This window comes from Lepisma saccharinum, chromosome 8, assembly GCF_977018435.1.
Source record: "Lepisma saccharinum chromosome 8, izLepSacc3.1, whole genome shotgun sequence".
Taxonomy (NCBI): Eukaryota; Metazoa; Arthropoda; class Insecta; order Zygentoma; family Lepismatidae; genus Lepisma; species Lepisma saccharinum.
In genome coordinates, this window is record NC_139236.1 from 61,208,488 (window position 1) to 61,221,222 (window position 12,735).

At 35.3% G+C, this 12,735-nt stretch overlaps 1 protein-coding gene across 1 annotated transcript in view; it reads right to left on the reverse strand.

The window, feature by feature from the left end:
* The window catches only part of Abp1 (Actin binding protein 1), a 44,860-nt gene continuing 32,125 nt past the window's right edge, over window positions 1-12,735 (reverse strand). The window contains exons 10-11 of the mRNA XM_083126752.1: window positions 8,184-8,396; window positions 1-7,024 (exon numbers count right to left, since the gene is read on the reverse strand). Coding sequence (XP_082982878.1) covers window positions 6,885-7,024; window positions 8,184-8,396 — 353 coding nt within the window. The 3' untranslated portion in view covers window positions 1-6,884. The remainder of the gene's footprint in view (window positions 7,025-8,183; window positions 8,397-12,735) is intronic.

Consider the following 12,735-nt stretch of genomic DNA (forward strand, 5'->3'; position numbering starts at 1 on the left):
CATTCTTAATAGTTTCTATTCAGTTCAAAATAAATTTGGAGTATAGCAAACCATAAACTTGGATTACATCTTTCAACTTCATATATATATAATATGTCTACTCACAAGCTTTTACTTAACATAAAAATTAAAAACATCAATTGAAATCATACTGTTATAAAAAATAACAAAAAAAATTGCATGCATACATTATCTTCGGTAACTTTACACCAAAAATACTTGATGTAAATTAGCATTAGTAGATACAATACACAAAACTAAGTACACAATTTTCTTTAAATGTAATAATTTAGATGCTAGTACACTATGCACCTGTCCATGTATATATGTATCTAAAATTAGATAAAATTAGTAAAAAATTTACAATAAACACACACATTATAAATTTTATCTGTTTATCATGCATTAGAAAATCTTTAATTATTCAATTTAATTACACTTTCTTTATATTCAAAAGAATCAAAGCCCTTAAAAACTTTTTTTCGACAAAATGACAACGCTGCACTGCTACACAGCTAAAGCACACAGCTATTTTCTGCCACCCCTGAATAAATCATCTGGTTACAGTGACATGCAAAATGTATCTGCTTCAATGCATGTAAAATAAAAGATCCGGTAGGTACTCTGACCAAAACAATACAGCTTTGCAACAGTAACAGTACTTGAGCAACGATTGCTTGTTAATTCATTTCTATAAACACTCTCAAAGAAATTAACAACTTCCAGCTAATTTTTCTCCATAATTGTTTCTACACACTGGAAACCTCACAACCAAAAATAAGCATTCCACAAGACACTAATTATCTAATTAATACTACAGCTTAATGTTTCTTGATATGAACATCAAAGGTAATTTGAAAGATCAACCATAATTCAACAAGTCGTACACTGCATTCTCACATTTTACATAGTGATTCACTGTTACAACCAGTAATATTTGGCAACTGTAAAAGTGAGGGAACTTTATTGTTTAGGACAATGGCTCACATGTACACACAAAATTCAAGACACATGAAAAATACAAGTATAATGAGAAAACAGTTTACATATAACTACAGGTTTATCGACATTCATCAATTCCAAGTTGTACCACTATTTCTTAAAGCCATTACAACCAAAGAACAAACCCCGACTTTTCATCTCCAGATATCAGTTTTCAAGTACAAAAAGTGGTGTTGCCACATGACTGGTTTTTGCTGTCATAAATGACACCATCTGCTGTCAACATGCATCCTTCGCTCCCAGTTCATGAAGAGGCAGGGGATCGTAGACCCATTCGTTTGCTTTACCATGCCTTTGCCACCGGTTTTGCTTTCAGGTATAAGTTTGGCAAAGCAGAATACCTCAAGAATTTCCCCTCCTTATGGTGACTGGACCAAGCAGATTTGTTCGAGAGTTGCCTTTCGGCGGAAAATACAAAAGTAGAATTTGAAATTGGTTCTTTGAGCGATCAGGCTTTAGCTTCTTTGAAGTGCCATTCATTCTCTACATGGAAATGTAACTGTTTCTCTTGCACAATTGTTATATTTCTAAATCAATAGGGAAAACGTCAAAATTGCTAGAGATTACAAATTATCCACAAATACTGTGTTGACTGGTAAATATGTTCTCCCTGCAAGGTAGCAATCAATTCTATTTTACTGTTTTTTTCTTCCCTCCAATAAGGGACACACATTTTAAGTACCTTTAAACCTTTTTAAAATTCCTTTGACCATATGAAACAATAAGAAGGGGTATGTGATCAGCACCATGCTCCGGCCACCTTTATCCCCCAGGTACCCATTGATTTGAGCCTGAGTGAGCCCCAGGGCCACTTTATGCAGGGACAAGGCCGAAAAGAAATCACTTTACATTCTTCAGCATAAACATTTCATTTGGGTGGGTAAAAAAGAACACAGAACAAGTTTAGAAATGTGTTACCTCCCTGCTTCAAGGTATATGGACGATTAACTAATGAAGGATCATATTGCCACAGTTCTGAAATACTTTATCTTGTCACTAAAATGTCACAAAGTGACAAATTATATAATAGTTCTAGGCATTTAAAAGTTTTTAAGTAGGATACAAAATTTCCATCATGTTTACAGATACCAGGAATCTTCTTTATGCTGGATGTGTCCTACATTTCAATCTTATGTCTAGCATCCATGAGGAATTTGGAAAGAATCGTAAATGTCCTGCATTTTGCATTACGAAAATGCATTCTTCTGTATATGGTAAAGTATGGGAAAATTTGAGAAACTTTGCTTCTTGGAGAAATACAGTCAGTCCGATTAAAGAACTCCAGGGTTTCAAACACAAGTATATTACTTTTGTTGCAGCATATAATTGTTTTGAGCGTAATCATGAAGCAACAACAATGAAGTTTTGCTTCACACACTTCTCATCAGATAGCAGTAATGTCACGTAGCTGTACAGGCTAAGCTGTTCATAAAAGCTATGCAACCGATTCTTAGAAAAATGGATACCAGAGCTGGTGCTAATTTTTGGCCACCACAAAGTCCCATTTGACGTCAACGGGTATTTTCTTTTCGGGTTACATAAAAGATATTGTGTGCCAAGAAAAAATCCAGTCACTTGATCGCCTATGCCAAGATGAAATTCCTATGATATGCTAACCAGTGTGTGGAATCAAGTTGAGTAACAAACTGATGTTTGTAGAGCTGTATGTAAATGCTACACACATTGCATTAGACTAAAGATAATGAAACTTTGAACATTGTAGTTCCATAAAATACATTACATACATGTGATTCAGAATGTAATAAAATAACTTGAATTCAAAACCCGAGAGTTATCTTTCAGACACCCTGTATACTGGTGTTATTGACTGTTCTTATAGTTGGGGAAATTTTGTTCATTTTTTAACTGAACATATCCTAGTAATATATTTTATTTACTGTGAACAATTGTGTCGTACATCTTGCATATAGCGATCTAGTAACCATAATCATGTTTATACGAATCAGAAGTGCCTAGGCACAAAAGATCATGACCTCATTGATTTGGTTAGGTGCCAAACTGAAAATTACAGTTGAAAGACTTGCAAGGGACAATTTCAAACATTGCGCCAAAGGTATCAGGTTCCACAAAATCATTCTAAATTAGTGATTGCCATACAGTAAAAATCAGGTGTGCACATTCCTTTCTGAATTTGTATGTACTAATAATATCAGAACCATTAGCAGAAAGTAGCAAGATATATACATATCAACTAAATGGCTAAGGAATGCATTTTATACAGGTCGCTATAGTTAGAATAGAAATTAACAAAATATGCAGCGTTGGAAAATAACACAAACATGTGTAGAATACTACCACAAAAAGAAAAGTTGCCACAACATTAAAAAAATGACATATTACATATCTTTTCAGGTACAAAATTCCAAAATATTTCCATGCTGATTCCAAAATACCAACATAAATTTGAAATTCATAAATGTTTTTATATCCTGTTTATTATGCATCAAAAAATTCCAAGTCACCTAAACTTTGCAATGTGGACATGTGAAAAGTAAGGAATCCATATAAATAAGAATACAATTACAGACAAGTAAATCCTATCAATATTTTATAACCAGTTTAAAATTAACCACTTATAAGAGTCATCTGCAGCATAACTGGAGTCTGTATCATCACAATTTTGACAAAACATTTCCAAAAATTCTTGAACTGTGATCCATTGTGACAATCCTGTAAACTTGGGAGTTAAGCTATTTACGAAACACTATGTAAAAATGTTTTTCTTAGTTTTTGCAAAATATTAATTTCTTGGAGTAATTTCACATTTTCAAGATATGTTGTCAGGGTAAGCCAAAACTTACACTATATGAAATACTTGTTTACATGTAAACAACAGTCAGGATTTGTTTTTCAAAAAGTCAGATCAAGTATTATGATAAATATCTACTTCCACAGGAGATTTATAAATTTTTTAAAAAAATCATACAATTATTCTTTTAAAAATTTACATAAATTTTCTGACATTTATCAACACAATTAATTATTGCACTAATATACAATGACAAAACAAGCTTCACAGAACATTGTAAACTAATTAATAATGCACATTAATAGTAATTTCTTTCATGTTACATTTGAAATTCATTCACACATTACATATATTGCAACGGGTACAAGAATTATTCAGAACACACATCCATGCTTTATATACACGAAAAAATCACCTGTACAAATACTTTTATTCATCAATGGAAACCACAGGATTAAATATAACATTGCTGTGGTTTCTGCAATACTAACACATTCCTTGATATCCCAATGGATGGAACTAGTCCTCTTGCAATGTTACTGCCTGATTCTTCAACTCTCTATTAAAATTCTCTCATTCAGCGCATTTCAACTTTTATACAGTGCACAGTTATTTTCAACCTATGTGTGCAATAGCTTTAATCTACCTTGTAAAACGGTTTCATAGTAATACGAACATAACATCAATTATCAGTTGCAGGGGAGAATCTTATTACTGCACGCACCCAAAAATAAGATAATCTCGAATACTTTGACAAATCTTGACATCACTTCGTGCGATGATCGTTTGTGAAGAAAAAACTATAAAAATATGTAGGGATGGGACCGATTAATCTGTACTCTATCGGTATTGGCCGATATAGGTTTATCGGTAAAATTACCGATTATTTTACCGATCCGATATATCGTTAAATATCTGAATTTAGTGCAAAATTCTGCCATTTTGTTGTAATTTTTATGGATAATCTCTATGCCCTACTTTCTAAAAGAGTAAATGTATAAATATGCAATTTCTTTTTCACTGCAGTCACCTTGAAACACATTTATTAAGGAGGTCAATGAACCTTCCAGGTTCTTCAAGGACCATTTCTATTATATCGGATCGGTAGAATATCGGTATGGGTAAATTTTATATCGGTATTGGCCAAAATTTCATATCGGCCCATCCATAAAAATATGTATCATTCATGCTAAAAAGTTTAAATTATGCACTATTAACATAATCCTACAGTTCACACACATTTTATAATCTGTCGAGTTAAAGCACACATAGGGTCAAGAATTAGTCTCAACTCACTTCTACGCCTCATAAAAATTATACTTATCTTGCCTCATTATCACCTTTATACTGCACCCTTATATTGTAGTGAAATTCACATGCTATTAAATTAATAACAAAGAAAAATGTTTTACAGTCAACATAAAGCGAAACCAATTCATTTTTACTAGTGACTAATTAGTTCACGTCCGAATGGTTAAACATTCTATATTGTGATGAATCATGTGATATAAGTAAGCAAAAGAAGAGACCCTATTAATTCAGTTATTTTATACCCTGCAAACATATTATAAAACACCTTACAAAACTAATCAGATATAAAATTGGCAGATTTGCATCATTTATAAATATGCCAAATCAGCTTAGTTTTAGATGTCAACCAGTTTGGAGGGAAACAATCCATTTTCATTGCAAAATTGACAATAGTTACAGTTATCAAATAGTACTTGCAATATAATGCATTGTGACCAAACGCAGTGTTCGACTTCTATTATTGCTCCAAATGGTTGAGGTTTTTTCAAGTCCACTTTATGCACAGGTAGTGCATAGTGGACTGGTACTATGGTTTACAGTGGGATCCGAACCACTATGTGGGACCCCAAAGCGATGGCATTACCACTACACCTTCGGGGTGGTTGGTCCAATGTGTTGGGTTGGGTTCCAGCCTAGTCATGGGTGTTACATTACAGTGGTGTCATGGCCAGGTACGCAGGCTAGGCAGTTGACAAAACACTGTGTTTATTCTTTTGTATATTTCATCTAATCATCATTCATCCTTGCCATCCCAGTTAACAAAGTGATTGTAAGTAATTTAATAATTTACTATAAAAATTCAAATGGGGAATATAAAAGTACATTATATCAAGCAGCAAAAGGGCCATAAAAAATACTCTTAGCCTGATAGCATCATGTACAGTGAGATGCACAAGTATTGCTTGGCAAATTGTCCATCACTAAATTAATTTTTCTCTTGTATCCTATGCATTTTTAAGGAATAGATTTTTACATAATCTGGTGCAGGAGTTGTCAGCAGATTATTTGGTGTTTTGTTTCAATCCTTGAAGCTCTCATTGCGTAAAACAAAGAAAATAAACATGGTGATGGACAATTTCCTTGGTAATATTTGTGCATCCCACTGTACTTCACTTACCCACATTTCATAAGTGAGACAAAGTGTGCATCCAATACATGCCTTCTATTACTAATGAGGCTATAAATATGGATATGTTCTCTTGTAAACTATATTTGAATGTGAAAACTTGGTACAATATTTAGTAAACATGTATGTATTTATGCAATACTATGATTTATTTTAGAAATATTTGAAATTCTTGCTCTGAATACATTTCTTGAAAGAAACTGTGAACTGTGTTACGAAACCTATAAATATAGCTAGCAACAGTTTGATATTAACAGAAATAATAGTAATAGTGAGACTACTGTATTACCAGGTGCTGGCAATTTACATTTGCACTAAGTCATATTGTACAATTTTTATTATTTGTTCCATTAGCATGTGGCTACATGATACATTATGTATCTTCATCTATGCTTACAAAATATCACATGCTTCCGCACAAACTTAAAACTGATACCTTTTTAAAATACCCTCAAGGCTTGCACATCTTAAAAGAGTAAAAATATTCATTTAAAAAAATTAAAAATTGACAAAAGTATATGCACTGTAAAAAAATGCACAGTTTCTATACCTAATATTGCTATGCATATAACCAATTCATTGAATCCCAATAGGGCATATGCAGATTGCATACTGTCATGAATGATTTCAGCACCATTATCTCTCATTTTATGACTAACGTAGCTCAGTCTCAAATTAGTTGACGAGTTCAACATAATTGGCAGGGAAAAGGCCGAATGTTCCATCGGGGCCTAACCCCTGCCACCAACCCTCATCGATTTGATCAATATTGGTGATGACATCCCCTGGGTCGAAGGAGATCTCGGTGGCATCAGCTACAAAGGAATGGAAAGTCATTTTACATTTGGTTAAGTATCATTAATGACAAAGCATTTAATCTTAACAGGTTGTGGAAAATGTCTCTCTCTCACACTACTAGTAGCTACCTTTAGCGGATGGAGCCTCGCATGAGAATATTCCTGTAGAATCCGGTGCTGTTCCAAGCGTGCATTTTCCAAAGTACAAAAAAATCTAAACTCTAGAACTAATTGTAGAGAGATGAAATCGTTTTTTTCTTTTCTTTCTTAAAAAGTGATCTGAATAACGGTGGTACATTCCTACAACCATGCAAAGTTTCGTTGATATTAGACTGACACTTTTTGCCTAAAAAAAATAAGAACTTTATGTAAAGCTGCAGTGTTGCCAGCTTACGGAACAATTTCCAGAATTTTGCTCCAGAAAAGTATTGGCTAATATTGGTAATGAAATTTCAACCTCTACTTTCCAATACCAATGGTATCAGCTCAGTCCTAGCATTTGTGAAGTTCCTAAATATGACAGGTATGTGTGAACAACCAAAACCTGTTTTGAAATAGGTTTTCACGTGTCCATTCACGAACAGTTCTTGTAAGTTCAATGTAAATGACAACTGTGATAGAGATTGAGGAGGATAGATAGGAGGAAATGCTGTTTGACATTCATATCTTTTGTCACAAACTTGCAACACAAACAAAAACCCATGATTGTCATATTTTGCACATTTCTGATGTAATTCAGTAATAATTTGCCAAGAAAGACCTTTACTTTCCAGGAAAAAAAAACAGGAATTTTGCATTACTTTGCAAATAAAATTCATGCCTATTTCATCATGCGACATGCCACCAGGTGCAAGACGAAAATTAAATGTGCCTAATAATACTATTATAACATTCAAGATCCTTGTTATTTACAAAAAAATGACTGTCAAAACAACCTAGGTTCTACTTAAAACCTCATTTGTATAGCATCCTGCACAATGTGTATAAAATTGTTACAAAGAAATGAATTCTCAACATACATTTTCATAAATACCGAGATGAAATAAAATTAATCTATTGCATCTTGTTATGTTACGAACTTCTTAAGCCCACAAAGAAATTGGAGATTTCTTGCTCCTATGAACCCTGTAAATAGAGATGCACGGTGTTCGTAAAGCCAGTAATAATGTAAACTTACCAGCTTGATAATCATAGAGTGCCCTTGCCTGGAGACCGAGGTCTTCCTGGTAGAAGTCCCCATTATACTGCTCTTCTTGCACCGGCTGTTGAGGTTCAACCAACTGGTGGTAGGGGGACTCTCCAGGGATCACTGCTGGCTCCCCTTGCCCCTGCTCTCGCAACAAAGCACCAACTGGGTCTCGGATTTCCGGGCCAGCTTCCAATGGAGGAGCTTCAAATTTGGAAAAAGAAAGAAGATTGTCGATTGAATTTTGATTAGTTAAGAACAATATATGGTTCAGCTAATACCACTATAGTTGTTTTCACGTTCAGAAGACACAATGGGCTCTTATGGACAATGCTTTTCTTATGGGAAAATACAAGCATGCTGTTGTGAAATTTCTGGATTTACAAATTTAGCTTACGTAAAATCGGTACCTGCAGTTTTGCAGGAAATTTTGTAGAGAATAAGATGGTGAACACAAAAAACTGGTAACTTACTTAAATATTTTTAGATAAATTAAAAACTCAAATTTTCTGTGAAAACAAAATTTTTACATTGTTTTCATTCCTAACGTTGAAACATGCCATAAAATTGAAGCATTCATTATTAAAAAAAATTGACACTGTTTTTTAATTGTCATAGGTGACGGTGGTACTCAGAATTTATCAATACTTTAAAGCATATTTGCATTAAAAAATATTCAAATAAAGTATGTGGAGATTTTTTATATTCATGCAGTAGAAAATATCGTCGCTGGCCATTTTTTGTTCTGTAATTCCAAGTAAAAACTTCCAGCGACAAAGTTGTGGAGAAAATAATGAAATTATTTTTTATAACCACTCAAAGGTTCCCAGAAATATTACTTCCATGCATTTGGAGTTTCTTTTTAACCCAAACCGCACGCGAAGTAAGGAGACGTTGTCTGGCCATCTTTAGCTGACTCATGGCAGCATTCCGGCTAATCACCACCAAGTTTTAGAGTTGTTATTTTATTTCCAGTCAGTAAAAATATGAACTTCATGCAGTTTGTTATAATAGAATTGAAATTACTTAAATTTAATAATTGACAATTATTTCCAATGCTGCTGTTGTGAGAAACATTAGTGCTGTGGCAAATACACCTTGTTTTTGTTTACATTACTGTCGACATTAATACTGAAATGAAGAATCACCTTTCAGTTTCCAACTACACATAAATTCATAGACACCATATTAACCTTTGAAAGGCTTTCCAACACGTGACAAAATATGGGGCTTCAAGATAGAAATACGACATGCCTTGCTTGAGTCATTGATGTCTTATCAGTTCAAGTGGGCCATAACTCATTTGTTTGTTTGGGTTGCAACTTGAATCTAACCCATGTGCCAGGTTCCCCTTACTTGAGTGAGAGATCTGGTTTGGTCTGTTTGGACTTTTTTCCTCTCTCGAAAAAGTGTTTTCAGTTGTGTGAGCGCTCAGTGATTTTTTCTTTTTTAAGTGATTTCTGAAGCGTCATATTCGTGCATTACACTCGCGCATGTAGTGATCACAATGGATCATAGTAAAAAGGGTAACTGTAACGTTTACAGTATAATATTAATAATTACATATAATTATCATTATATATACAAAATATGTAACACCTTCATTGTGAAGGAAGGTCATCATTTCCCGGCAACCGGAGCTAGCGCTATTGGCAACATTGTGCGGTTTCTCCATAAGCGCCGTTGTGTCTTCTGAACGTGAAAACGACTTTAGAGAATGTAACAAAGCAGGAAAATTAGATTATTTTTGGCTTCTTTGTATTCTGTATTTGTTCCCTTTTTCTGGCTCTTAAGGCTAATTGTGATAATGACAACGAATGGTGATTAGTCGAGGCATGCATATTTAGTTTTTCAAGGAAACATGAGATGTGAAACAACACACTGTTGTGAGATGCATTTTGGCACAAAATGATGCAAAATAAATTGTTAAACATGAAAGTGGGTTTATTTGCTGACACAACCCTTCCTGATGATGATGATGATGATGAAGAAGAAGAAGAAGATGATGATGATGATAAAGATGAAGAAGAGGGTGAAGAAGAAGATGAAGAAGAAGTAGTAGTAATAGTAGTAGTGGTATTATTATTATTATCAGATGTTATTACCCTTGTAAAGTGTAGAAGTTGGTGCTAAACCATTTGTGTTGAAACAAACTACTTGAATTATTTTTTCAACACTTTCAATTTCACATTAATAATGGAAAACAAGCACACAAACTATTTTTGAAAGACAGAAAGTGCTTGATAAATGCATTCCAAATATATTTCCTTTTTACATTAACATGTATAACTTTCATGCACGATATGTTTCACATATATGCAACATGGAGCGACGTGGACACTAAATTGTGTATGTATTCAAAGTTTCTTTAATACATACAGGATGAGTTATAAGTCTCCATACAAATGGTGAAAACTGTGACTAATGTTTATTTTTCCTTTTCAGGCAGGTGAACCAATGAAAAAGAGATGCCACTAACGAAGGAAGAAGTGATTGACATCATTCTGTTGGCTGGGAGTGGTACCACCCGTCATGTAGCATGTACATCCAATGCAACCCACAGAACGCAGATAACCCATGACACCGTGGCCAAACTTATCAAGAAATTTAGAAGGACAGGTTCCGTCGCCGACGAAAGCAGGCCTGGAAGACCAAAGACAGCAACAAAACTCTGCTCTACGGTCAGGATCGTCCTCTGTCATGCCAAATGCGCATGACAATGCTTTGGCTGATTCCAATTTCCACAGAGAGGCATCGGGTTCCCTTTGTCGGACTCCTGGTCATCGTTGTCAGCACCTGCGTTACCCTCCTTTCATCTGTTGCTGTCTTTGGTCTTCCAGGCCTGCTTTCGTCAGCGACGGAACCTGTCCTAAATTTCTTGATAAGGTTGGTCACGGTGTCATGGGTTATCTGCATTCTGTGGGTTGCATTGAATGTACGTGCTACATGACGGGTGGTACCACTCCCAGCCAACAGAATGATGTCAATCCGTTCTTCCTTCGTTAGTGGCATCTCTTTTTCATTGGTTCACCTGCCTGAAAAGGAAAAATAAACATTAGTCACAGTTTTCACCATTTGTATGGAGACTTATGACTCACCCTGTATTATATACAACATATATTATTTAAATACATTACACAACCTATTCATCCATCTCACAACATCCAACAGCAAAAATTACATAAATTGCAAGCCGGCCCCCGTGGCGGAGTGGTTTAGCACATTGCGCTACGACGTCAGGGGTTCCGGGTTCGGATCCTGACCTGAGCATGGATGTGTGTGAGTGTCCATTAATCTATTTCATCATATCATCACTCATCCCAGTCTTCGCAAATTAACCAAACGTGGCACAAGAAACAATTGAAGCATTCACCGAATAACGCTGTATGGCACATTTCAGTGAATGCGAGAACAACGGATAAAACCTGTTGTATGCGTATGTTACTGGACTCCAGTAGAAACAACATAAAAACCTTATGCAAACGCAGTAGCAATCTTTGGGCAACATCCGATCTTATGACTGTCCAGCTTGTAGCCTGTAGAAGCACGGCTGCAGCATGATTTCACTGGTAACTCAGCACATTCCCAAAAGTGCCATACAGCGTTATTCGGTGGAATGCTTCAATTGTTCATGCATTTAGAACAAAATCAATTAATAGGGTGCAAATAATTTCATGGGACGTCAATGCATTCTCTCTTTTACAACATTTGTGCCTCCCCGATGGTGTAGTGGTAACATCGTCCCCGTGTGATCAAGGGGTTGCAGCAGTGGCTTCAAGTGGAATCCCAACCACTATGTGCCTTCACCGGGTATCGAACCCGGGACCCCTTGATTACAAGGCGATGATTCTATCCCTGGGCTATCGGGGAAGCATGATGATACAAAAGATTTTGAGTGGCTACAGTGGCCAAGAGAAACAACTCATTTGTCAAGATTTGTCCATTTCAAAAGTTCGTTCACCCTTCCTTGTGACAGTTTGGGGTCCCACACAATAAATAATTCCATGTACATTTCCGAAAATGATGCACCCTCCTAGGAAACAGATGGCAAAATCAAAGACAGGGCTAGGCATGTAACTGCCTGGTGGTCAACGCTATGTGGAAATTATAGAAACCATTCATGCTCGCAAACTTGTGGGTTAAGAACGTGACATTTTCAAAATCAGCATTATTATAATGCTAGGATCATTCCAGAGTTCCTTGGAAAGGGATGAATGTTGTTGTGGGAGGGAGGGTTGCGGAATTTCATCTTGTGCTCTACCCTTCTGTGTGACTGCTGGCCAATGTCGACACTCCACTGACTTGTTTTTTTTTTTGCAAATGACTGAGAATAAAACATAGCAGAGCATATACAGAGCTGCCAAATGACCATTAAATATATATATCTGTATTTGTGTATATTTTGATGTTGTTTTCCTCCCTCCCCAGGTTAATCCAAACTATAAGAATGTAGTTTACATTTGTATTTATTTTGCATTCCTTGTGCAAGCTGTACGCTACAGGCATTACATACATTTTATTTTACACATGATAACTTTCTCCC